Source organism: Rhincodon typus, chromosome 13, assembly GCF_021869965.1.
Source record: "Rhincodon typus isolate 14 chromosome 13, sRhiTyp1.1, whole genome shotgun sequence".
Classification (NCBI taxonomy): domain Eukaryota; kingdom Metazoa; phylum Chordata; class Chondrichthyes; order Orectolobiformes; family Rhincodontidae; genus Rhincodon; species Rhincodon typus.
In genome coordinates, this window is record NC_063344.1 from 11519682 (window position 1) to 11546778 (window position 27097).

Below are 27097 nucleotides of genomic sequence, written 5' to 3' on the forward strand. Positions count from 1 at the left end.
CCTTGGGTTGCAGAAAATTGTGAAGTGCTGGTGTGACATATCCCCACTGGAATGGAGAAGGAAACACAAAATAGATTTATGACGCCTTTGTCCTGTAAAGCACCTGTTTTGTAACAGCACTGGCGTGCTATCTCGGACCAGAGAAAATGTGTAGAACAGGTTATAGGAGGTAGACAAAAAAGTAGATTGAGTCCAAAAACAGATCAGCCAAGCTTTTATCAAATGGCAGAGCCAGCTGGAGGGGCTGAATGGCCTGCTTCTCGTTAGAATTCATATTTTTCTATGCTTGTCTGAACTCCGCATCAGTCAAATAACACCTGAACGGAGGTGCAGAATTGCATAGAGCAACAGGTTCACTGAACAGCAGGATGGTTTGATTACTCGCTCCTGGTAAATGCTTATTTGCGCCATTGTCTTACACAGTGCTGTCACAGCTGACATGACCCTGAGGCCTCTTATAATTGCCGCACAGCTGCGTGCCTGGAATTTCAGTTTTAACATAGATCTTGTGGAGCAGCAACTCGTGGAATGACTTGGACATGAAGAAGTAAATGATGGGGTCGAGGCATCCGTTGCAAGCTGCCAGGAATAGCGTGAACTCTCTCCCGTGAAACCTGACACTTTTGACAGTGCAGCTGAAGTTTCCGTGAATCTGACCGACAGTGAATGACAGTCTCCACAGGTGATAAGGCACAAAGCAAATGAAAAAGACAGCAACAACCCAGGCTATGTTTTGGTTCGTCTTGCAGTTTTTGTTGGTGGCCGTGTTGAATGTTTTCTTTGACTTAAGGATTTCCTTCATGATGAAGATGTAACAAACGACCAGGATGAGGAAGCCGATGAAGAATATTCCTGTGCAGATGTAGATCACTGCCTCATGCCAGTGCTTCCCAAAAGAGCTCTTGAGCGAGGTGCAGTGTTTCACGTTTACTGCGGTGGCCTTTTTGTTGGTTAGAATGCTGTTTGGAACCCCCAAAGCTAGTACAAGTAGCCACACTCCTGCAGAAAACACCCTTGCGTGGTTAATGTCATGCACTTTGGAGTTTCTGAACGGTTTCACAATTTTCAGGCATCTATCCAGACTGATCAGACTAAGGAACAATATACTGGCATACATGCTGAGATGGAAAATCACCTCTGAGTAGCGGCACACAAACCAGGTTAGTTGCCAGGGTGCCAGGTCTGACTTGCTGAGTACCTTAAATGGATACGTGAGCGTCATTAACAGGTCGGATACAGCCAGGTTTTTAAGATAGAAATCAAAACTCCGTGTTTTCTTGATCTTGAAGAATATCCAGATCGCCAGACTGTTTAGTGTGAAGCTGATGATGAAAATGATCGAGTAGAGAATTGGGTAAACCACTTCTGCAATCTTGCTGTCTCTTGGGCAGAAGGTATGATTTGAGGTTGTGTCAAGTGTTGTATTCATTTTCTTGATTTTTAAATCCTGGAAGGTGGGAGAGAAAATGACTGAGAGTTAATGTTATTGTGATGAAATGGGTTCAACTAATTTCACAGCGATTCTTAAAGACTTAAGTGTAAATCGCACAACAGATACCTTGATATTCTTTTTTTAGAAATCAGAGTTATCGGTTTTCATTTAGATGCTCTGATGGTATTCCACTGTATTTTTCTACCCTTTTTTTTAAAAAAAAAGTTACTGATTATTTGTTAGTTATTTGCTTACCTGGTAAACATCTGAAGCTAAAAATTTTCCCTTGGTCAAATCCTTCTCTATCTGTGGCTCTTCCAGTCCCAGTAGCACTGCCACCAAATTGGGCAGAGCAAATTGGGCTGACTTTATCCCAGTTCTCTCTTGCCCAAGAAGCGCTTCAAAGCATTACTCATATTATTCTTGTTTCGGTTTAACATCTTTGCATTCGTAGTTAAGCATTATTTATAAAATCATGAGGGTGAATAGCCGAAGTCTGAGTCCAAAAGCAGAGGCCATAAGGTGAGGGATTTGAAAGGGACTGAAAGGGCAACTTTTCACGCAGAGGTGGTGCGTGTATGGAATGAGCTGATAGAGGAAGTGGTGGAGGTGGGTACAATTACAACATTTAAAAGGCACATGGATGGGTATATGAATAGGAAGGATTCAGAGGCATATGGGCCAAATGCTGGCAAGTGGTACTAGTTAATTTAGGATATCTGGTCGGGACAGATAAGTTGGACCGAAGGGTCTGTTTCTGTGCTGTATGACTCTGAATGTTCAGCAGCATCAATGACGAGATTCTCAAGTAATTGATTACTTGGAGTGGGATGGAAGTGAACTAACAGAAGTGCAATCAAATTAGACTTCTCATACGTCCAGGTCTCTTCTGTGGTCGGTGTTACTTTCTTCATAGCTTGATAGGAGAGATTCAATTAGCAGCAATCTCCCCTTTGAGTTAGAACTTGAGCATTGTGAGTTGAAAGCGCACTCCAGATTCTGGAGTGCAAAATGTCAATTCACCGCAGTGTTATACCAAGCATACTTTCAGATATACTATCTTTTGGATGAAATGCAAAACTAATACCCTTTCAGGAGATCCAAAAGATCCCAAAGTACTAATTTGAAGAAGAGTTGGACCATTCTTCCTGGTGACCTAGTCAATACTTATTCTCAATGTTCATCACGAAAGCAGTCAATCTCATTCTTATGTCTCAGAGATAGCAAGAACTGCAGATGCTGGAGTCAGAGACAACACAGTGTGGAGCTGGAGGAACACAGCAGGCCAGGCAGCATCAGAGCAGCTGGAAAGTTGACGTTTCGGGTCAGGACCCTTCTTCAGATGGGTTCTGACCTGAAAGAAGGGTCCCCATCCAAAAGGTCAACGTTCCTGCTCCTCTTTTGCTGCTTGGCCTGCTGTGTTCCTCCAGCTCCATACTATGTTGTCTTGTTCTTGTGTCTTTCCTGTTTCTGGGGATATGCTGTATTAAGGAAAAAGAGCAGTCAAAAATCTGTACTAAAACACAAAAATGATTTTGTTTCCCTTTGACCCAGAAAATCTGGTTATAATTTGAAACCACCAAACAATGTTGTAATCCTTGTAGAGACCAATAATTTATATTAAAAAAAATTGAACTTCTGGTTAATAGTTGAAAGAAAGATTTCACGTTTCAAATTGTTTACTGAAAGCAGTATTGACTAAACACTACATCTAGGCAACCTAAGCTTTAATCCCAGTATGGAAAACCCACATTTTGATATTCTTTCAGTACAATTGACAAGTACACTTCAAAGATATGTTTTAGTGTCCTTCAACTTGACATGTAATTCTGCCAGAATTCGTCTAAAGTGATTCTTAGCTCCTAAGGTTTTATTTGTGCTCTTATTTCTTACATTGGAAGCATTTAACTCCAGATATCTTTTACGGTGCAATTATTCTGGAGACTTCTACCTCTCGCTAAAGCTAGGCAAACTGTTTTACTGCATTTTAACATTCCTTGAATTTGCTACTTCAATTGAAATGCCAGCTTCCATAAACAGCAATCTTCTAATAACTGGCATCTGTGGGACCAGGAGTCTGCAGGTTGAACAAATACTCTGGAGAATCAAGAGGTACGTATAATCAATGTAAAAACACACACTAAGTAATGGAAATGTAATGCAGGTGGTATACACATCATTGTTATACTTTATTTACAGCATAAATCACTTCAATAACAATGCAACTTCGCCTTAAATAAAACTTACCAGCAGAGAGCCTTCTCACTTGCTCCCTCAACTGACTACTCAGACACCACAGTAGATTTAGATTTACTTATTTGTCTCACATACTAAGTATAGGAATACATAAGTACAGTGAAAAGTGCACAAAGTCGCCATTCACTGGCTCCCACTTGGTCACAAAAACCAGAATTTAAAGATTTTAACAGAGCTGAAAGGTAAGGAAGAAGAAAAAGTCCAAATCGCAGAGGTCCAAGTCCCATCTCCACAATGGTGCAGGCAAAGCTCCAATCGCTAGGTCTCCATCCCTGCCTCACTGGCTCCCCCTCTCCCTATCCCTGCCTCGCCGCCTCCCCCGCCTCGCTGTCCCTGCCTCTCCGGCTCCCCCACCTCACCGTCGCTGCCCTACCGGCACCCCCCCCCCCCCTCCCTATCCCTGCCTCCCCGGCCCCCCCCCCCCCCCTCGCTGTCCCTGCCTCTCTGGCTCCCCCTCTCGCCGCCCCTGCCTCACCAACGCCCCCCCCCCCCACCCCACCTCCAACCCCTCACTGTCGCCGATGTCACTGCAGTACACAGCCCGTGCATGCAGCTCCTCGCATGGTTCCCAGTCGTGACCCGAATCTTCCTTAACTCCTTGGGTAGGTAGTTATTTGGCGGCGGGTGGGGTGGGGAACCAATTTTTACAGAAAAGAGGAAGGAAAAGTAAAGGGAACAGGTGAGCAGATTGGAGTTGTGAATGGAGCAACTTTACTATGCTGCCATCTTGTCGGATTGCAGTGTTTGAGGAGAAATTGACTTGAAATTGAATCAACTGTTGACGTTTCGTGTGGCCAGTTAATTTGACAACAGGTATATTTACAATGAGGTAAATAAATTTATAAAAAAGCTATAGTAATTGGACAGAATAGTACGGGAAGCCTTGTTGTACTTGAGGTCTATAATTTTTTCCAGTTTATTGAGAGTGCCAGTTCACAAGGTGCCTGTTAAAACAGAGTTGGCTGTATATCCCTACACAGTGAATCTTTGGAGAGTTTCAGTGCGCCCCTCTCTCAAATCCTCACACCCAGCAGGCCACCCTTGTCCATTGATTTTCTTTTTTGGAAACCCTGTAACCTGATATTGTGAGGGCTTTCTCTGTATCCTTCTCGTCACCGTGGCAGAATGCATCGTCTGGGTCTTGTATCCAGGCAGAGCTGTTGATTAGCTACCTTGAGACCCCAACTCCTTCATCTTGGAAGTAAATGGACAGTTTACAGCAAAAAGACTTTACAGTCTGATATCCTCAACACTCTCCTAGATTTTGGAGACTCTGTCTGTCCACCGGCATTACACTTGCATTGGCCCTTGTCTGCATTTGTGAATTCCCAGCACTATTTTCCCAGAAGACACTTTGGTCCTTCTTTAACTTCAAACAATCTATTATGCAGGCATGTCATTAGGTAAACTTCAGATTGCACAAACCTTTTAGTTTTACCCCGTTTCAAAGAGACTGTTTAAAAATAATATAGGATCGGTATAATTATTAGTTTAATGAGACTGTCTTGTTCTCAAAACCAGGTTGAGTGTAACCTTCTTTCTGTTTGCTCCGGAACATGTTGTTCTATGAAACAATCCTGAAAACATGCTACAAACTGTACCTAGGCTGCCTTTACCCATCTGACATTTGCAGTGTAAATGTAGAATAAATCACCCCTGTGATTATTGCTGTGCTTTTCATGACAGGCTGCCATTATTCCTTCCTTGTACAGTGCACCTTACCATGTGTTTACTGTTTGCACACCACTCCCACTGGGTAGGACAGGCTAGGCTTGCAGTTGCTGGAGTTGAGAGGAGTAAGATGTGACTTGATGGAAGCAAATCAGATTGTGAGAAGTCTTGACAAGGTGGACGTGGAAAGTATGTTTCCTCTTTTCATAAAATCCCTGCCATGTGGAAACAGGCCCTTTGGCCCAACAAGTCCACACCGATCCTCAGAGCATCCCACCCAGGCTCACTTACATTAAGAAGAAATCACGTTTGTTTACAATCAGATGTGCTTCAGCGGAGCATGTTTTAAGTCCGAGAATGTTATGGAGATACAGCTGCACAAAGGGGAAATTGATTAAGACAGGAAATTGAAAAGCCAAAGGAAGGAAGATAAAATGTTCTCCAAAGCAGCAACAGAAGGCATTGAGATGGATGGAAGGAGGAGAAACAACAATGGAGAGGGACAGTAGTTATCAGACAGCAGGCTCTGAGGTGTGAAAAACTGACACCCAACCTCCAAGATGCAATGAGACAAATTTTAACCCAATATAGAATTTCCTCTTTTTTCATAAAATCCCTACAGTGTGGAAGCAGGCTATATGGTCCATCCGAGAGCATCCCACCCTGTCCCTGTATCCCTGTATTTCCTGTGGCTTATCCACCTAGCCTGCACATCCCTGGACACTGTGGGCAATTTCGCACGGCCAATCCACTTAACCTGCACATCTTCAGACTGTGGGAAGAAACCAGAGCACCCAGAGGAAACCCATGAAGACACAGGGAGAACGTGCAAGCCCTACACAGACATGTCGCCGGAGGGTAAAATTGAACCTGTGTCCCTGGAGCTGTGAGGCAGCAGTACTAACCATTGAGCCACTGTGCCGTACACCAGGCATGTAATTCAAGGGATCAGGTGGAGCATTAGCCTGACTTCAGGAGAGAGTCAAGTTTAAGAAGCATGTAAAAACTGGTGTTTACTCAATACCCTCAGTTTGCCAGGGGTCTGTGAGGTTAGAATTGAGTGACTGATCTACTGGGGTGGGTGTAAATAACACTCTGTCAGACAGTCGTATAAGAAATCAAGCCAGCTCCAGCATTCTCATTTGAAAAGGCCAAATCGAACATCATGTCCTCTATGTGGGTCAGAGTGAGTAGAGAATGCACAGGCAACATTATCATGAATTCCTAGGTGTGGGGAAAGCCACATATTTACACCAAAACTCTTGGTTGAAGAACAGGCAATAAGTCTGGAAGAGCCCTATTGACTTAATTTCCTCTTTGCCAGTAAGAATCTCCTCAAAAGGTCGATGCTGTCAGTAACAGGAGATATATCATGCAATGACCTTTTAGAACATAGAACATAGAACAATACAGCACAGTACAGGCCCTTTGGCCCACGATGTTGTGCCGAAATTTTACCCTAAACCTCCGGTCTATCTAACCTCCACCCCTACCTTTATACTATCATCCATATGCCTGTCTAATAGATGCTTAATTGCCCCGAATGAGGCCGATTCCATTACCCTCTCCGGCAATGCATTCCACGTCCCTACCACTCTCTGAGTAAAGAACCTACCTCTGACATCTCCCCTATATCTACCTCCACTCACTTTAAAACTATGCCCCCTTGTAATAAATACCTCCACCCTAGGAAAAAGCCTCTGGCTGTCCACTCTATCTATACCTCTGATCATTTTGTACACCTCTATCAAGTCGCCTCTCATCCTTTGTCGTTCTAATGAGAGCCATTGTATTCCTCATTGTGCTTGGTCTGGGGACCCATCCTTAAGGGGAGGACAGGGTTGAAGACAATTTGGTGGAAGGTTGAGATGGAGGGCTGCTTTAAGGAATGGAGTGGGAACCAAACTGACAGGTGGCCAAGAGCCAAATGTTATTGGTGCACACTCTCTCTGGTATTTGTGGCTTTGAGACTGGTTGTGAAATCTTTGTTTCAGTGACGGGCATTTAAATGTCTTATTCTTTTACCAAGACCGACACCTGCCTCAGTTCAAGAAATACACAAAAACTGCTGGTTTTCTTATTGTGATGTTGATGTAGCTAACTTCATCACTAAACTATAAAATAAACCAGTGCCATTAAATCCATCATTGCTGTGCCAGCTCTTCGGTAAAGCTATCAAATTAGTTCCATTCTCCTTCTCACAGTTCATTGCCTTGTAAATACTTTTCTTTCACGTAACTATTTAATTCTCTTTTTGCAGTTGTCGAGTCTACTTCAGGAAGTGCGTTACAGACCATGCTGCAGAGAGCTGTGGGGGCAGAGTCCTTGTATGTCTTTAAGGCTGAGGTAGATTTTTGATCAGTAGGGGAATCGAGGGTTATGGGGAAAACACAGGAAAGTGGATGAATGGCCGACTCCTGTTCCTATTTCTTATGGTCATGGCAGTTCACTGTTTTAAAAGAAACCTGTGTCCTCAGGTTGTCTCTGGTACTTTTACCTACCTGGGTAGTCTTGGTGCCCAGATCAGCTGTTGGAGGCTGTTTCTCAAACCACTGAAATCATCGTTGAACCTCCCCTTGACCTTTTGCGTTGTAAAGAGAACCATCCCAGTTTCTCCAGTCTGTCTATTCACTGAAGGCCCTCCTTCACTGGTTTCATCCCCATGAAACCTCTTCTCTGCTCTCTCTCAGACCCTAGCATCCTTTCCAAAGTGTCGCACCTAGAACTGAACATAGATTTCAGCTGGAAGACTAAACGGTTATTTCCTGAAGGTTTAGTATAGCCTTCTTGTGTTTGTACTCGTTTTTTTGCGTTTAATAAGCCAAGAATTCCACATGCTTTCTGTTTTTTAAAAAAAAAAAATTCTCCTCTATTTGTCTTCAAGGTTTTGTAAATAAACACCAGGTTCTTTTGTTGCTCAAGCCCCTTTTAAAGCTCAACTGTTTCATATAATTTCATTTTAGAGCATCTGTCCTCAATCTTCCTACCTATTGTTGACACTTCTCTGTTAGATTTCAATCACTGAGTGCCTACCCACTGTGATTACAGCTGTCTTTTAATGGCATATCCGAGGTTCTCTAAGCTTTATGTCCATCCTTCAATCCTGCAATTTGCTAGAGACCACCATCTTATTTATCACAGCTCTGTTGGACACTTTTCAGCAAATTTCACTGAAGTACCATTCTTGGTAATCATTTATGTTCTTCCCCAAAGTAGCTATTTCTATTTGTGGTCCATATAGGTGAAAGTATCTAAAAGTTACTGAGAAAGAAACTGGAACTGCTCTCTGACTGATACTGTGCAGTAGTATTGCCACAGGTAGGCTTGGTAAGCAGGCACACCATAGCCAAATGACTGGCATTAGCCAGGCAATCTCCTATTGTGGCCTTAATAGCTCTGTGACTGCTTCACATGGTTTTACAGAGGGTTGAGGATTTTCATGTTTTGACTGCAGCCTTTTCTCCTCCTCACAAGTCTGCACTGGAATCCCTCCTCTGTACTTTGTGTGAAGTTTTAATTTGTTCACAGGATATGTTATTACAAGCAAGGACCAACGCTTATTATAACAAGGTGTGGAGCTGGAGGAACACAGCAGGCCAGGCAGCATCAGAGGAGCAGGTAAGCTGATGTTTCGGGTCAGGACCCTTCTTCAGAAATGGGGGAGGGGAAGGAGGCTCTGAAATAAGTAGAGAGACGGGGAGGCGGTGATAGAAGGTGGATAGTGGAGCAGGTAGGTGGAAGAGAAGATGGACAGGCCAAGGAGGCGGGGATGAAGCTAGTAAAGGCGTGTGTAGGTAGGAAGTTGGGATGGGGGTTGATCAGTGCGGAGAGAGGGGCGGGTAGGTGGGAGAGAGCATGGACAGGTCCAGGAGGCGGGGATGAGAGGGAGGGCTGGTCTTGGGATGAGGTCGGGGGTGGGTAGATTTTGAATCTTGTGAAGTTCACATTGAGACCATTGGGCTGCAGGGTTCCAAGGCGGAATATGAGGTGCTGTTCCTCCAGCCTTTGGGTGGCATCATTGTGATACTGGAAGAGGTCCAGGATGGACATGTCGTCCAGGGAATGGGAGGGGGAGTTGAAGTGGTTTGCGACGGGGATGTGTTGTCGTTTGTCGTGAACCAAGCGTAGGTGCTCCACAAAGCGGTCTCCGAGCCTCCGCTTGGTCTCCCCAATGTGGCCTCCTCTACATCGGGAACAGCAGATACAATGTCCCGCCTCCTTGACCTGTCTGTCTTCTCTCCCACATATCTGCTCCACTATCTACCTGCTATCACCGTCCCCCCCCCGTCTATTTATTTCAGAGCCCCCTTCCCCTCCCTCATTTCTGAAGAAGGGTCCAGACCAGAAACGTCAGCTTTCCTGCTCCTCTGATGCTGCCTGGCCTGCTGTATTCCTCCAGCTCCACACTGTGTTATCTCTGACTCCAGCATCGGCAGGTCCTACTAACCCAACGCTTATTATGTTATCTAATCATCCTAGTGAAGATGGTAGGTAAGACGTTCCAGGATTTTGAGTCTCAGACCATGTATTTTCAAATCAAGACCAGGTGTAACTTCAAAAAGAACTTGCAGGTGGTATTGGTGACCTAGTTTGGAAGGTGCTGTCAAAATCTTTGTATCGTGCTGCAGTATACCTTTTCCACGGTTCAAACTGTAGCCATGGGGCACCTATGGTGCAAGCATTGAATGTTTATGGTGTTACATGGGGTGCAGATGAAATGGGTTGCTTTGTTTTGAGAAAGGTGATGAGCTGCTTGAGCATTGCTGGAGCTGCAGTTACCTAGGCAATTAGAGAGTTTTCTACAATGCTTCTCAATTATGCCTTTTCAGATCGTGGACAGATATTGATGAGACTGGAGGTTGAAACACTTGGCATGGAATTCCCAGGATATGACCTGTTCTTGTGGCCGTATTATTAGTGTGGTTAGTCCTGTTCAGTTTCTGGTCAGTGGTATCACCAAGATGCTGCTGGTTGTGGATTTGGTGATTAGTAATGTAGTTGAAAGTTGAGGGAAGCTGTTTATACTCCCTCCATGTTTGAAACAGTCATTGTCTGGTATTTACATGGCTCCGATGTACTTGCCACATATCAACCAAAGCCTGAATGACGTTAGTATCTTGTTGCATATGGGTACAGACTACTCGGTTATTTGAGGAGTTGCGAATGGAGTTGCAGTGACTTGTCACAGTGATGATGTAAAATAATGGACGAGTGAATTTTGAATTCCATTTCCAATTTAATACCTCACATCTTTATTGATTGAAATGGTTTTGAAAAGGGACAAAAGACACTGACTTTAGATGACCACAGGTGCACAGTTGGTCAAGATTCATGAAGGTGGAGATGCTGGCGTTGGACTGGGGTGGACCAAGTCAGAATTCATACAACACCAGGTGAACTTGATGTAGGGGCTGCGCTCTGAAAACTTGTGATTTCAAATCAGAGATAGCAGGAACTGCAGATGCTGGAGAATCCGAGACAACAAGGTGCAGGGCTAGATGAACACAGCAGGCCAAGCAGCATCTGAGGAGCAGAAAGGCTGACGTTTCGGGCCTAGACCCTTCATCAGAAATTCAGAAAATCAGATTTCAAATAAACCTGTTGGACTATAACCTGGTGTCGTGTGACTTCTGAAGTTTCATGAAACCAACATGGATTAGACTAAAGACTGTTTGAACTGAAATTGACATTTTAGACTTAAACGGTTGAACTAGCGACGTTTTATTAATGTTACTGAACATGCAATCCAGAGCCCCAGGATGACATTCTAGGGACATGGATTTGAATCTCACCATGGTAGGAGGGTGAAATTTGAATTTGGAGCAGCATGGTGGCTCAGTGGTTAGCCCTGCTGCCTCTCAGCACCAGGGATCTGGATTTGATTCCAGCCTTGGATGACTGTCTGTGTGGAGTTTGTGCATTCTCCCATTGTCTGCATGAGTACCCTCTGGGTGCTGCAGTTCCCTCCTTCTGTCCAAAGATGTGCCGGTTAGGTGGATTGGCCATGCTAAACTGCCCTGTAGTGTCCGGGGGTCTGCAGGGTAGTAGATTAGCCAGGGGAAATGCAAGGTTACAGGGACAAGGTGGGGAGCTGGGTCTGGGTAGGATGCTCTTCAGAGTTTGGGTGCGTGCTTGATGGACTGAATGGCCTCTTCCCACATTATAGGGACTCTGATTGAGATAAACTATTCCCGCCTTGGGTTGCGTGAAAAGACCCAAATCTCCTATGTGACTTGTACCATTGTGATTTGGTTTTGCATGTTGGACATGAAAACATCGTCCACTTGTCGAATGTGGAGACCAAGAACTCAGACAGGTGAATACTCAAGGTTGTATTTCAAGAAGTTCCCTTTTAGCGGAGCAGGAGGCATGAAACTAAGGATGCAAGACTGTTCATAAGCTTGTCTCCCACTCCCTGACTCCCCCTCACTGTCTCTGTCTTCCTCTCTATGTCTATTTATATATCCCCAATGACATTAATGATCAGGAATGAACATCCAGTCACCAAGAACTTAGACAAGCGCTATTCACTATGGCTGTTGGAATAAGACTTAATTAACCAACTGTGGTCTTAGGTTAAAATTATACGCTTCAAAAAAACCTCGCTGTATATTCATTTTGTGTGTATATGTGTGTGCTTGAGGCAACATGAAGGCTCTAGACTTGATGTTGTGTCCTTAAGATTTCTGTTAGCAGATAATAACTTTGCTCTTTGTTCACTCAAAACCTTATAATTGGCCACTTATTTCTCCGGTGAAAATTACTTAACCCATTGGTAGGAGGTATAACTGTGTGTTTAAAAGAATTTAAAACCTTTTGTCGTGACCAACCGGGAAGGTGGAGATATTGGGAGCTGATTTGCTCCGCCTCACTTGGCCATAACACACTGTGCAATGCCCTCCACAGACCTTGTGTTGGAGCAGAGGCCATTGATAAAGCCGATGGAGGATGTTGGGTCTGGGTTACTGACTTGGTGGCCTGTTCTGAGGAAGGGTCACCGGACCCGAAACACCAGCTTTGTTTTTTCCTTCACAGATGCTGCCAGACCTGTTGAGCTTTTCCAGCAACTTCTGTTTTTTGTGCCTGATTATGGCCATTTGAGGCTAATCATCATCCTGTAGGCTAAGTATGACTTCAGTCTGTTTCTCTTCTGATGAGTTGCATTTTAATTGGGCTGTCCTTGATATCTTTGCTGGAAAAATCAGTCCTGGTCACTTCTGGATTTTGGCTGCTTTGTCCATGTTTGAACCAAAGCTGCTGTACAGCTAAAAGGCCCTCGTGAAACCCAAACAATCTGTCAATCTCAGGTTGTTACTGAGCAGGCTATATTTGACTGGGGTCACTTTAGGTCAAAATAAAAACCAAAAGGACTGCAGATGCTATAAATCAGGAACGAAAGCAGATGTTGCTGGAAAAGTTCAGCAGGTCTGGCAGCATCTGTGACGAAAAAAAATCATTAACGTTCCAGTGCCCCTTCCTCAGAAATTCTGTTTTTGTTTCAGTTTAGGTCAGTTAGTTGGGTGGGCTGCTGTGTGATGCAGAGTGAAGCTAACAGCATGGATTCAATTCCCACACTGGCTGAAGTCACCACAAATGACTGTTCTTCTCAACCTCTCCCCTCTCCCCTCTCTTGAGGCTTGGTGACCCTCAGGTTAAACCATCACCTGTCGCCTCTCTCTGTTGAATGAGAGAGCAGCTCTGTGGTCTGGCAGCACTATAGAAATTTTACCTATACCTTTTTAATTGCTAGCACTGGTAATAAGCTCCCCTTCACCTTGTTATCTGGGATGATCTCCAAACTGCAGGTGATGTGCTGATGGGCCTTTGATTTTGACCCTAACCCTGCTTCAGTCTCCTTCTGCCAGGTCAACTTGCCTTAAAGGCACGCACAGACTGCTGCCTGCTGACCACAACAGCTTAAGGAGGAACAGAGAGACCAACAGCACAGCACTAATGAAGAGATCCTGTCACTTAATGTGGCACCCGCGGCTAGCAGCTTTGGGTATTGTCACTGCACGCACCTTTTTGAAGTTAGTCTTGAGTCAGAGTCACAATGTGATGAGTCACTGGGTACATGTGAGCAGCAATCAGGCTGGGGTGGTGTTTGGCAGCTCATGAGAGGCAGGAATCATGAACCATTTGAACTGTAGAGAACTCTGGGGCGGTGCACATGCGCGCGCACACATGTAGACGCACACTCACACAGATGTGCACGCGGACGCACAGACTCACATGGCCATGCACACTGATATACACACTCTCAAACACACATAGCTGTACGTATACACGTGCACGCACACATACATACGCACGCAGGATACAGCAATACTCTCTGGCAATTGCAGGAACTCATTACATCGCCTCCAAAGTCCAGAGTACTTCCAGATTCATGGAATGAACAGAATATTTTTGTTTTGAAAGTTCATTTTACCTACAAGTTGTGTCTTTAGCTCTTTAGTGAGCAATGATGGGTAGCCCAGCATGCTCTTTGTAGAGTGTTGTGAAAATTTTTTTGCCTGGGCATGTGGTCCAAAATAACCAGTCAAGCTGATGTCATGATGGTACTGTGTCATTTGCTTCAGATACCTAAAGGGGGCGTCCTTCTGGGGCATGCACAAGGCTTGTGCAATGTGGCCTACATTTATACCAAGGAGAAAAAATTCCTGACCACTCTGTTTTGGAGAATGTGTTAGCTAGGATATCATTGAAACAGAGGAAATAGGACCAGGAGTTGGCCATTTGGCCCTTCGAGCCTGCTCCACCATTCAATATGGCTGATCATCCAATTCCGTAACCTGTTCCCACTCTTGGCCCATACCTTTTGATCCCTTTGGCCCTAAATTTAGATCTAACTCCTTGAAAGCATCCAATGTTTTGGCTTCAACTGCTTTCTGTGGCAGAGAATTCCACCCCACTCTCTGGGTGAAGACATTTCTCCTCATCTTGGTCCTAAATGGCCTACCCAGTATCCTCAAACTGCGACCCTGGTTCTGGATGCCCCAGTCATTAAGAACATCCTCCTGTTCTGAAAAAATCTATGCATGTTATTTTAATGCATATGCAATTGAAAATTGGAAGGAGTTTTGTACCTTGATCAGATTTCTTCAGTGGAGAGCGATAAGCTGCATTTGTAAAGCACCTTAACTATGGTAAGATGTTCTACGTTGCTTTACAAGGAGGTGATATGACAAACGTTGAGGCTGAACCAAAGAGGAAGCTGTGTAAAATAAGAGAATAAATATTTGCCAAGAATTAGGTTTTGGGTAATGTCTTAAAGCAAGGGCAAGAGCTGGCGCGAAGGCAAAGTTACAAGAAGGAACCTGAGTGTAGGTAGGACCTACCGTCAGAAATAGATAATACGCAACTTGTCTGTCAAAGAGTGCTGCTGCTGTGCTCCCAGTGCCAGTAATGATGAGTTAACAGATCATTGCTAAATTCTTCTGGGGAATGAAATGAATGGGGACAGATGAACAGAACCGTCAGGGCAGAGGATGCAGGTGCATAGTTCCTTGAGAGTGGAGTTGCAGGTAGATAGGGTAGTGCAGAAGGCATTAGATATGCTTGCCGTTATTGGTCAATGCATTGAGTATAGGAGTTGGGAGGTCATGTTGCAGCTGTACAGGACATTGCTGCGGCCACTTTTGGAAGATTGCATTCAATTCTGCCCTCCCTGCAATAGGAAAAATGTTGTTAAACTTGGAAGGATTCAGAAAAGGACTTTTCCAGTGTTGGAGGGTTTAAACTACAGGGAGAGGTTGAATAGGCTGGGGCTGTTTTCCCTGGGACATTGGAAGCTGAGGGGTGACCTTATTGAGGTTTATAAAATCATGAGGGTCATGGATAGGGTGAATAGCCAAGATCTTTTTCCCAGGGTAGGGGAGTTCAAAGCTAGAGGACATGGGTTTGAGGTGAGAGGGGAAAGATTTAAAAGGGAACTGAGGGGCAACTTTTTCACGCAGAGAGTGGTGCGTGTATGGAATGAGTTGCCAGAGGAACTGGTGGAGGCTGGTACAATTACAACATCCAGAAGACATCTGCATGGTTACATGACTTAGGAAGGGTTTAGAGGGATATGGACCAAATGCTGGCAAATGGGACTAGATTTATTTAGAATATCTGGTCGGCATGGACGAGTTGGACTGAAGAGTCTGCTTCTGTGCTGTACAACTCTGACTCTAAATCCAGTTAAAGTATAACATAACTTCTTTTTGTTCTATGCCCTTATAAATTAATGCCAGAATACTGTATGTTGCAGTACCTGCTCTCTCAGCCTGTCCCATCTCTTCAGTGGATTATACACACATACATCCAGGTCCCTTTTGTTCCCACACATCTTTGTTGTGCCCTTTATATCACCTACTGTTCTTCCTATCAAAAGGAAATATTTAACCATTGTACTCCCTTTTGCATCCCTGATTTATAAAGATAAGCTCAGTATGGAAAATATGATCAAGTTTAGTCAAATAGAAATATTTGTAAAGGTTACCTGTGCAAAATGTGGAAGATGCTGGATGAGTACTCTGCAGGTCTTTGGAATGGTAGTCGGGAGCACTGTTTACAAGCAACTAAATTCGTTCACTGCATATAACTTCTGTGTATAAATCCCAGATTTTCTGTCATCAGCAATATGCTTAAAGCGAACATACCTTCCTGGAATTAAAGTGCACACCAGTTTGTTATGTTGGAACTTGTCAGTTTTGAGAGCCAACAGTGAGAGAGCTTAGGTTCAAGGCGGGTCTGTGCATGTTGGTAGTAAGCATTCTGAATAACTGGAACCCTCAGTTGCTTACCAAAACTGCAGTTTGCTTATATATTTTAATACTTCTGAAAACAAAATGTTGTTGTAGCCTCTCGATAAAACTGTGCAAGGTTGAAAAGAAAGTAACGATACATAGAGAAGTTAGAATTTGTTTGTTAACTGCTGCAGGATCTTCAGTGGATTGCATGACATTAGCCTTTGTTTCAAGGGTGAAATGACAGTTGTTAGGATCACAAATTCCTTTCAAATGAGAAAAGTTGATTTTGATCTCACCCCTCCATGCGCGCAATCTTCCTTAGGTTTGGGTGACCCGTTCCTGTTGTGTAAACCGAACAACTCTTTGTGAATAATCTGAATCAGATTCTGTTTTATTTTTACGTGCCAGAGGACCTTGGACTGCCCTCTCACTGGAGGGAAATGACTGGTGGTTTAATTTGAGTGTCTCCATACCTCGAATGAGAGGAAGAGGTTGAGAACCTTCATGTTCACCTTGGGCGCTGCAGGGAATTGAACCCATGCTGTTTGCATCACTTTGCATTGCAAACCAGCTGTCCAGCCAACTGAATATAATGGACCTGGATCAGACAGGTTCAAACACACCTGCTTGAGCAATGACGCATGACATCTTTGCATATTTTCTTTACTACTATCTTGCATAATCTTGCTGTGTTGTCAATGAGTTAATCAATGGTTCCAAAGACGAATCACACTGGACTCAAAACTTTTACATGGTTTCTGTTTCCACAAGTGCTACCAGACCTACAGAGCACTCCAGCAAGTTCTGTTTGGATGAAGTTGCTCCTTGGGTTGTTCAGTATTCATTCATGGGAAATTCTATTCTACTTTTGCAATGTCTCCCATTACTTTTAGAACCCAGAGGCATGGGCTTTAACTGTGGTGATGTTTCTTTGCAAACGACAAGCCTAACCCTTACCACAGGACCTTTGTAAACTCTTGATTGTATACCCAAGTCCATTTCATGCTTTTAAATTAACAAATGTGTTGTGATATATGCTGGACGAACTTTTTTTTTGAGTCTTGATTATTTAAAAGAATTAACACCCTGCGCGCTCCTTGAATGGTTAATTCAAGGGCTCTTGCTCCTTAAGAATCTTCTGAGTACAGTATGATATTACCTGGATAGTGGCTATGTTTAATTTATATGCAGGTAAGGGGCATTAATTACAGTTTCATCTGAGGATGTGTAAGAAGATAATTACTGAAGTCATGGGTGTTTGAATTGGGAGTTACTTTCGGTGTTAATGTACAGGCTGTCGTTCGAAAAATTTCTCCAAGAAAATCAATTTATGTGACCAATATAATAGTCACCAATTTGTACTGCCATTGGCATGTCTTAAACTCCTGCACATCTTTGCAACACAACCCTTCTCTCCTACTTCACCCCTTACGCACAGTTGTCATGTACCAGGAAGTCAAACATGCATTTGTGGGGTTCCAAATTATGTCTGACTTAAACTTTGATCATCTGCATGACCTTCGTTTAACTGGAGGAATGGGTTCATCCTGTAGAACAGTTATAGCTCAAGAAGAAGCTACTGGTCACCTTAGAAATACTGGCACATGTGAGCAGGAACTCTCAGGGAAGACGAGCTTTATAAGATAAACACAAACTTTCAGAATCTCAACAAATGTAGAGATCTCACAAACTTGGATCAATTAAGAGAGCATCTCAATTTGCGGCGTATGTTTATAGTGTTTAACTCTCCGAATAACATTCAAACACAGTAAAGATTGGCTGCACCATTAACCTACTCCAACTGTAGCTTATACCATTATTTTGTGGAAGCAGAAAATTTGAAGTCTATCTACTTTTGTAAAAGTATTCTGTCTGTAAGGTTTTATCATCTACAAAGGCGAAGCCTGTAGGACCTATCACATACTTAAGCTTGTTCTTTGAAGTTTGCATCAGTTTAAGTGCATTTTCATAAATTCAGAAGACTTTATGAATTTAGCAATCAAAAAGTCATGTAACAAAGTCTTTATTTGTTCAGTTTAAGGTGAGCGGGATAAGATTTAAAAGGGCCCTAAGGGGCACCTTCCTCACACAGAGAGTGGTGTGTGTATGGAATGGGCTGCAAGAGAAAGTGATTGAGGCAGGTACAATAGCAACTTTCAAAAACATTTGGATAGGTACATGGATGGCAAGGGTTTAGAGGGATACGGACAAAGTTCGGGCAATTGGAATCAGCTGAGTGGGCACAATGGTCAGCATGGGCCAATTTGGGCTGAAGGGCCTGTTTCCATGCTGTATTACTCTATGACTCAATGTACTTTAGCAGATTTTTCTAGTGATTTTCACACAGTAATTGAAGTGCACTGGAGGAGTGCTGATTGAATTTCATTTGAGCTTGTTTAAGGTAAGCAAATAATTGAAAAATCAAAACATTTTAAACACTAAGTTGACAATTGAGCAGCTCAGTCCAAAGGTTTTGCTATCCTATTTGTTCTACATACCTTTAAGAAATATATTTTGAAGTTAGTTTTAAAATTTGTTTGGTTGATATTATGTACCTATCGCCCCATTTGTTTCATTTTATAATTTCTAATCAACCTGTTGGAATCATAGAATCCCTACAGTGTGGAAGCAGGCCATTCAGCCCAGCAAGTCCACACTGACCCTCTGAAGAGCATTCCAACCAGCCTCAACATCCTGACCTATCCCTGTAACCCAACATTTCCCATAGCTAACCCACCTAGCCTGCACATCCCTGGACGTCATGGACAATTTCCCGTGGCCAGTCCACCTAACTTTCACTTCTTTGGACTCTTTGGATGTGTTATGACTCATTTCTGGAGTAGGTAGGTCTTGAACTGGGAATCTTCTAGCTGAGAGTAGGGATGCTACCTTTGCACCACAAGCACCCCTACTAGTCTCGTATGAGACTTGGCAAGCCCATTCCTGCCACCTGTCCTGTTTTTAGAAGTGTTGGGTGGAAGTCAATAGGGTGAGAGTTACAGGAAAGGTTTGGTATCTTGAAGCTGAACCTAGTGTCTAAACAGCAAAATCTACTTGGTGTATTTACTCAGGGGTCACCACCATTAGAACCCAGGAGGTTAATCTTGAATTCTGCGAGACTTCCCTAATCAATATACGAGGTTTGGAAACATGGTAGTCTCTTGCAATAGTGCTCAGATGATCAATCTTTAATTCTTGGTTAAATCCCAGCACTGTCTGGGGATTGTTACCAAAATCGAGTAGGTGGTGGTATAATGGTGACCGCACTGGACCAATGATTCAGAAACCCAAACTAAACCTTTGGGGTAATGGGTTCAAATCCCATCATAACGGCTGATGAAAGTTAAATTCAGTTAATGAATAAAGATTAGTAATGCTGGCCACAAAACCATTGTGGATTTTGGAGGGGAGAAAACATTTAATTTACTGATGTCCTTTAGCAAGGACAATCTGCCATCTTTATCTGGCCCGGGCTACATGTAATTCCAGACCCCAAACAATCTGGTTGACCCCTAATTACTTGTTTATTCATTCACAAGATGACGGCATCGCTGGCTAGGCCAGCATTTGTTCTCCATCCCTAATTGCCCAGGGGGCAGTTGAGAGTCAAGCACATTTCTGTAGGTCTGGAGTCATCTAGAAGCCAGGCAGGTAAAGACCATTAGTGAACTAGATGCTGATTGTCAGGAAAAACACAATGGATTCATGGCCATCATTAGGCTCTCAATTCCAGATTTTTATTGAATTCAAATTCCATCATCTGTCATGGTAGGATTTGAACCCAGGTCCCTAGAACATTACCTGGGTCTCCAGACTAACAGTCTAGCCATAGTACCACTAGGTAAATGCCTGCCCCCTTAAATGGCCCGGTGAGCCACTCAGTTCAAGGCGAATTAAGGATGGCACAAATTCTGGCCTTATCAGCAAAGCTCGCATCTTAAGAATGCATACAAGAAAAAAATATTGATGGCTGTCTATTCAGCCTCTTCATTCGAATAATTGGTCACTGCTGCTCCCTGCAAAACCTTTTCATTCTTCAGCATGCTCTGTTGGTGTGAATGTTGGCAGGTGGTCTTTTGATGCTGTTTGGTGAGCTTCTTTTAGATTCCTTTGCTCAGTTGTGGCGTGAGCCAAATATTTAGATATTCAGCTGAATGTGAAATGGCCTATTGGTTTAGGATATGCAAGAGTTAATTGTTCCTGACCACAGAGGCAAGCTGCGGTTCAGTTTGCTCCATTGAGCAGGCAGGTGGGAAAAGCTGGTGAATCTTTTAATGCACGTGTGAAGTGCTCAGAATATAAACAGGAAATCCTAGTTGCACTCAGCCTGTTTTGTCAGGAGCTCTTTTGAATGATCGTGTATCTGAACGTGAAGCCTTGCTTGCACTTTGTAGAAGCTGCCGTATCCGATGTGTCTTTCCCATATTTCTGCCTTTATTTCAGATTTACAGTCTTTCACTTTTTAAAAAATTCATTCATGGGATGAGGACATTGCTGGCTAGGCCAGCATTTATTGCCCATGCCTAATTGCCTGCAGGGCAGTTAAGGGTCAACCACATTCCTGTAGTCACATTTTGGACTGATCAGGTAAGGATGGCAGTTTTCTTCCCTAACGGACATTAGTGAACATGGACTTTCCTGACAATCAACAATAAATTCATGGTTATTATTAGAATCTTTAATTCCTGATATTTATTGAATTCAAATTCAACTGTCTGCCCTGGTGGGATTTGAACCCAGGTCCCCAGAGATCATTAGCTGGATCTCTGTCCAGTAATAATACCGCTAGGCCATTGCCTCCTTTTGTTTTCATACTGCCTTTGTATTTGCATTCAGACCCTTGTGACGGTAGGGTATATTACTTGCAACCCTTTGCTGCTTTTCACTTTAAGTAGCCAGTGGTCTTTAAATGGAAAATAATCCTGTTGTTTTAAAAATTGATATGAATTGCTCTGGTTCAAATATGGATCAGACAGGTGATTGCCGTACAATAATCTTATGTAGAAATCACTGAAATCAATATTCTACTTTCAGTTCCTCTTGCACTGCATGAATAACACAGGTTTTCGCATGTCGGCTCAACTAACCCTTGGCTTTAGGCATGCGATCGTATATGTGGTTGGGGTTAGTTAACTTTGTGCTAAAAGACTAGCTTCAGCAACAGCTGAGGTCGACTGCATGTGATCTGATTGACCACACATCAAAATGCTAACTTGTTAAAACTCAGTTTGGGTCTAGCGCAACTTAACAGGTTGTCCTAAATCTGTCTTGTTGTTCTAGTCGAGGTGCAACTTCGTTAGAACCCCTCCCTTGGAATCAGAAGTTTGAGGGTTCAAATCCCACTCCAATCATTTGAGCACAAAATGCGGGCTCACACTTTCAGTGCAGTACTCGGGTTGGGGGGGGTTCTGCTACGGCATCAAAGGTGGTATCTGACTCAATATCTCCTGAAACTCAATGTTATATTTTGTTCTGAAATGTACCTATGATGTGCCTTTGTTTTTGTTTATTACATTAAAGGTGCTAAATAAATAAATACAAGCTGTTCTGAACAAATGGAAATTTGAAACACAAAAGGCTGGGTGTCCTGTTTTGACGAAGGGTCATTGGACCCAAAATGTTAACTCTGATTTCTGTCCACACATGCTGCCAGATGTCCTGAGCTTTTCCAGCAATTTCTGTTTTTGTTTCTGATTTCCAGCATCTGCAGTTCTTTGGGTTTTTACTGGGAATCCTGAGTAGGTCAGACAACATCTGTCAAGCAAACACAAGCCTGTTGATATTTCAGCTGTAAACCTCCTTAACAGAATTGAGTTGAGGTTTCGTATCTTGAACTGCAATGAAGATAATTTCCAGCCTTTTTGCTGGTAATTCAGCGATGATAAATCTAGAAGAAATAAGTGACCTTGTTCCTCAATAGTCTTGGCGTTTGAGTTCTGTGGAATGTTTGCATTACCCGGTCTGATACATTCACACACTTGTGTGTCATTGACTGACTTATTCGTCCACGAGTTTCAGTTTGATCTTTCTAACAATGGATTACCCCCTCCATCCCCACTTCACCTTCTCTAATCGAAGGATTAATCTTTCAGTCATTACAGCTCCCTCCACACTGGCTTTCTGCCTGTCTCCGCCACTTCTCCCTCTTTCCTCCTTCCCTTTTGTCCTCACCTTCTTCCTTCTCCCCATTCCATTTGTCTTATGATCTTTGATGCTTTTCTGTGTTTTCTTTTTTTTAATTCTGGTGATATGATGGCGGTTGGCACTGATGGTGTGCTTTCTCCATCCCTAATTGCCCCGTGAAGGTGGTGGCTAGCTCTTATAGAGTCATAGAGCTGTACAGCACAGAAACAGACGCCTCGGTACAACTCGTCCATGCCGACCAGATATCCTAAATTAATCTAATCCAATTTGCCAAGATTTGGCCCATATCCCTCTAAACCCTTCCTATTCATGTACCCACCTAGATGCCTTTCAAACATAATTGTACCAGCCACCACCACTTGCGTGTCTTGAACATCTGAAGGATGACATAAATGTACAAATTGTTTTAACTGTCCTATTTGGGATTTCCAAAGAGCATCTGTCAGGTCTGTTTTATTGTATATTAATTCGGTTTTTAATTTCATTTGGGGTTTCCTGGTGATTTGCCCCTGTTGCTAATAGGCTTGGCGATATAATGTCTAGGAATGACTGACTGTGGATTGTGGTTGGAGGTAGATTTTATTAATGGGATGATTTCTAAATAATAAGCTTGGTTCAAGTGTAACAAGGCTCTGGTAACCGCAAACATATTTTTATAAGATGTATTCTCCATGTGTACATGGAATGGGTAGTCTTTAGTGAGTAAAGACTCCAACTCTGTTTTTTTTAAGCAGTGACATCATGTAATCTGTACATGGAATTGCTAGGTTCCTTTCAGCTGGCTGTGCTGCGGTTCATAGCGCAGACAGCTCTCACTGTTGACTTCTTCAATCACCTGTCAAGCTGCTAATGCACAGAGACCAGGATTAATCCCTCCGATTGGGACGTACAGTTTGAACGCCAAATGTGTCAGGGGAAAAGTTATATTAATGGGCTTTGGGTAAAGCCAGCAGAACAAGAATGATCTCTGGCGCCAAGATCCATTGGAAGGTGCCAAGCTTTTTGTATTTATTGTTTCCATACTTAACAGGCCTCAACGGAATGCCTAGCAATGGTTCCTGTTATTCAGAGAAAGGATATAATGTCTTTGCAGAGCGTGTGAATAGAGATTTGCAGAGTTGACACCAGATCTGAGGGGTTATCAGCATCAAGAAAGATGGATCAGGCTGGAGGTCTTTTCCTGAGAGCAAAGAGAAGTCTGAGGAATAATAATAGAGACCTTAAAGACTATGCATATTTGTTTGGAATACACATCAGGGAGTTTAAAACTACATGCTATAATTGCAAGGTGATAACACAACCTTCTGCACTGTAGGGAATTTTCTCAGAGAATTCAGGAGAAACTCCTTGAGGAATATAGGAACAGAAACAGACTATTCAACCAGTGAAGCCTGCTGTACCATTCAGCTACATCATGGCCAATCACCTTCCTCACTGCTCCTTTCTCAGGCTGACTCCATATTCCTTGCTGTCACTAGTCTCAAGAATTCCAAGAATTCATTAGCTTCTTTATCGCGGAAGGATGCTTGTGTGGAGATTAACACCAACACAGACCTGACATGTAAATGCTGTAAATTTGCATTTACCTATAAGGCACAAAGTTAAATCTTTGGGGCACTTTCAGAAATAGTCACACTCCTTCGAGCAGTGCTCCGAAAGCTTGTGATTGAAATAAACCCGTTGGTCTATAAACATGCTGTCATGTGACTTCTGACTTTGTCCACCCCAGGTCCAACTTTGGCACCTCCACATCATTGGGCGGGGCATAGCGCATAAAAATTAGCAAGTCATGTTGTAGCTGTGTAGAGCCTTAGTTAGGCCACATTTGGAATATTGTGCACAGTTCTGATTGCCACACTACCAGAAGGACGTAGAGGCTTTGGAGAAGGTACAGAAAAGATTTACTCGGATGTTGGCTGGTTTGGAGGGTATTAGCCGTAAGGAGAGATTGGCGAAAAAGAATGGTTTGAACGTCGGAGGCTGAGGAGCCGACCAGATAGAAGTCTGAGAGGCATGCTTGGAATCAATAGTTGGAGTCTTTTTTGGAGGGTAGAAATGTCAACTACTAGACAACATAGGTTTAAGGTAAAAGGTGTAAAGTTTATAGGAGACAGACGGACAGACTTGCCTGGAATGCACTGCCAGAAGAGCTGGTGGAGGCAGATCCAATAGCTATGTTTGAGGCACCTTGACAGATACATGAAAAGGTAAAGAATAGAGGGATACAGACTGCATATTGGCAAAAGGCTTTTATTTTATAAAAGCATTGTGTTTCAGTGCAGGCTTGGTGGGCCGAAGGCCTGTCCCTGTATCGTATTATTCTTTTTGTTTTTTAATTGATGGTGGCATTTGGCTAAGAATGGCTTGGAAAATGCAGCCCAAAACAGGGAAGGGGAAAATAATTCTTTTCCCCATACAGAGGTCAGTAACAGCCTGACCTGTGGAAAGGTGAGAGGGGGCACAACTGAAAGCTCAGATGTATAAGGAAAGAACCTCAAAAATACGAAGGTCAGTGACTTCTGCACCTTCTCAGCCCACTGTCTTCATCTACAACAAGCATGGCAAAAAGTCCTACAGGAAAGCAGAGCTCCTGAGACACAGCAACTGATGCTTAGAGAGAGTTGACCACTAGGGCATCGTCATAGGAGACAAAGGGCTGCCGGAGACGTCTGACTGGATTTTAGAGAATGGTGTGGATGGGTATCATTTCGATGGCTCATGTTTTACTATGAGCTCCAAGTATCCAATTATGAATCACACCTCTGACTCACTCCTTTCAGAAATAACGTGCAGATTATGAGGGCACCTTATGATTCAGTCAAGAAATTCCCAAGAGGTTAATTAGAGCTGCAGACTGCTGTGAGGTGCAATCTAGACTGTTCATGTTAGTAGGATGAGATTTGAACTCTGAACCTTTTTGCTGGGTCTTCATTCGTGCAGGTAATATTCCCTGCAGCGCTGTCAGCTTCAAATCCAGTTCTCAATTCACTGCATGGACATCGAAGGCTTCCCCACCACTGGTAGTCCTGTTCAATAGAATTAATCAGAGGCTGAGCCTGAAAGAACCAGTGTGGGGATACCTGTTGATAATTGATGCTGTTCTACTGCCAGTGCAAAAGCAGTTTCCCCCTGCCACCATTTAAATTGGTGCTCCAGCGGTTATTAAGAGTGATGAAACTGAGCACTAACACTTACAAGCATAGGTAAAATGGGCTGAAAGTGTCATAGTAGATTAGCGTTGACATCTCCTTTGTGTATTTAAATCCTCCTGTGGCTTTGCCTGCCTCCCTTCATAACCCCATTTCTGTAAAGCTCTGAAATATCGTCCAGTTGTTGAATAAAAGCAAAACGCTGCAAGTGCCAGAAATCTGAAATAAAAAAACAGACTGTGCTGGAGAAACTCAACAGGTCTGGAAGCATGCATGACTAAAGAAGAGTTGTATTGGATTTGAAAAGTTAACTCTGTTTCTTTTTCCACAGTTGCTGAGGGTCCTGCTGTGATTTTCCAAAACTTTGTTTTTATTACGCACAGGTTGCATCTCATTGCCATTGGCAATGTTCCCTTCAACTGTCTCACCTTCAGCCCTGGGCTTTCTTCCTTAAACATAGAATCCTCATTGAGTCCTTTGAGTCTGCACCAATCCTCCAAAAAGCATCCCACCCAGATCCATTCCCTTACCTTTTCCCTATAACTCTATTTCCTATGACTATTCCACTTAGCCTTCACATTCCCGCACACTATGGGGCAACTTAGCATTGTCACTCCATCTAACCTGCACATCTTTAGACTGTGGGAGGAAACTGGAGCACCCGGAGGAAACCCACGGGGACATAGGTAGAATTGCAAACTCCACACAGACAGTCACCTGAGGCTGGAATTGAACCCAGGTTCCTGGCACTGAGAGACAGCAGTGCCAACCACTGAGCCACCGTGCTGTCCCTAAGTCTCTCTGCTAGCTGTCTGTTTTTGAGATGTTCCTCAAAGGCTACCTGGTCCTAATCTTCCTTCTGGTGCTCAGTGTCAAACATTGTTTGAAAACACTCCTGATGGGGCATCTTGAGTAGCGTTAGTTATTTTCATGATGTTTTATTATCTATGAATATTGTTGTTATACCGTTCCTAGCTTTGAGTCCGAAGATTGTATCTGAAGGTGCATATGTGAAGGATGTCTCCTTGCGTGGCTGAAGCTAGAATTTTATAGGACAGAGATGAAAGGACTTTTCTCTGACAGCTGTGTGACTTTCGAATTCTTTATCACAGAGGACGATGTACTGGGTCATTGAATATGTTTAAGACAGTCGTAGATAGATTTTTGTTAGGGAAGTGAATCAAAGATTGGGGGATAGATGAGAATGTGGATTTGAAAACACAAATACATCAGCCATGATTGAATGGTGGATCTGGCACAAGGGGCCAAATGGCCTACTCCTGTTCCTACTTCACATGTTCGTGTATGGATTCAACCAGCCCTGCAGAGATTCATAGAGGGGATGAAGGCGTCTCTGGCTAGGCCAGCATTTATTGCCCATCCCTAATTGCCCAGAGGACAGTTAAGAGTCAACCACATTGCTGTGGGTCTGGAGTCACATGTAGGTCAGACCAGGTAAGGATGGCAGTTTTCTTCCCTAAAGGACATGAGTGAACCAGATGGGTTTTTCCTGACAATCGGCAATGGTTTCATGGTTGTCATTAATTCCAGATTTTTATTGAATTCGGATTCCACCATCCAAGCACATTAGGGACAGGTAATCTGTTCAGTACTGAGGAAGTTCTGTACCATCTTTTGGATGATGTGATAGGACTTTGTCTCCCCTTGCCTGTCTTTTGATGAAATAATAAAATCCCTGTGGAGTTTTT

At 43.3% G+C, this 27097-nt stretch overlaps 1 protein-coding gene across 1 annotated transcript; it reads right to left on the bottom strand.

The window, feature by feature from the left end:
- Positions 1 to 415: 415 nt before the first annotated feature.
- On the bottom strand, positions 416 to 16743 carry LOC109926021 (P2Y purinoceptor 14-like). The gene is given in 4 exon segments (XM_048604505.1): positions 416 to 1445; positions 14448 to 14502; positions 14505 to 14696; positions 16719 to 16743. Coding segments are annotated over 4 exon segments (1302 nt in total).
- Positions 16744 to 27097: the final 10354 nt, after the last annotated feature.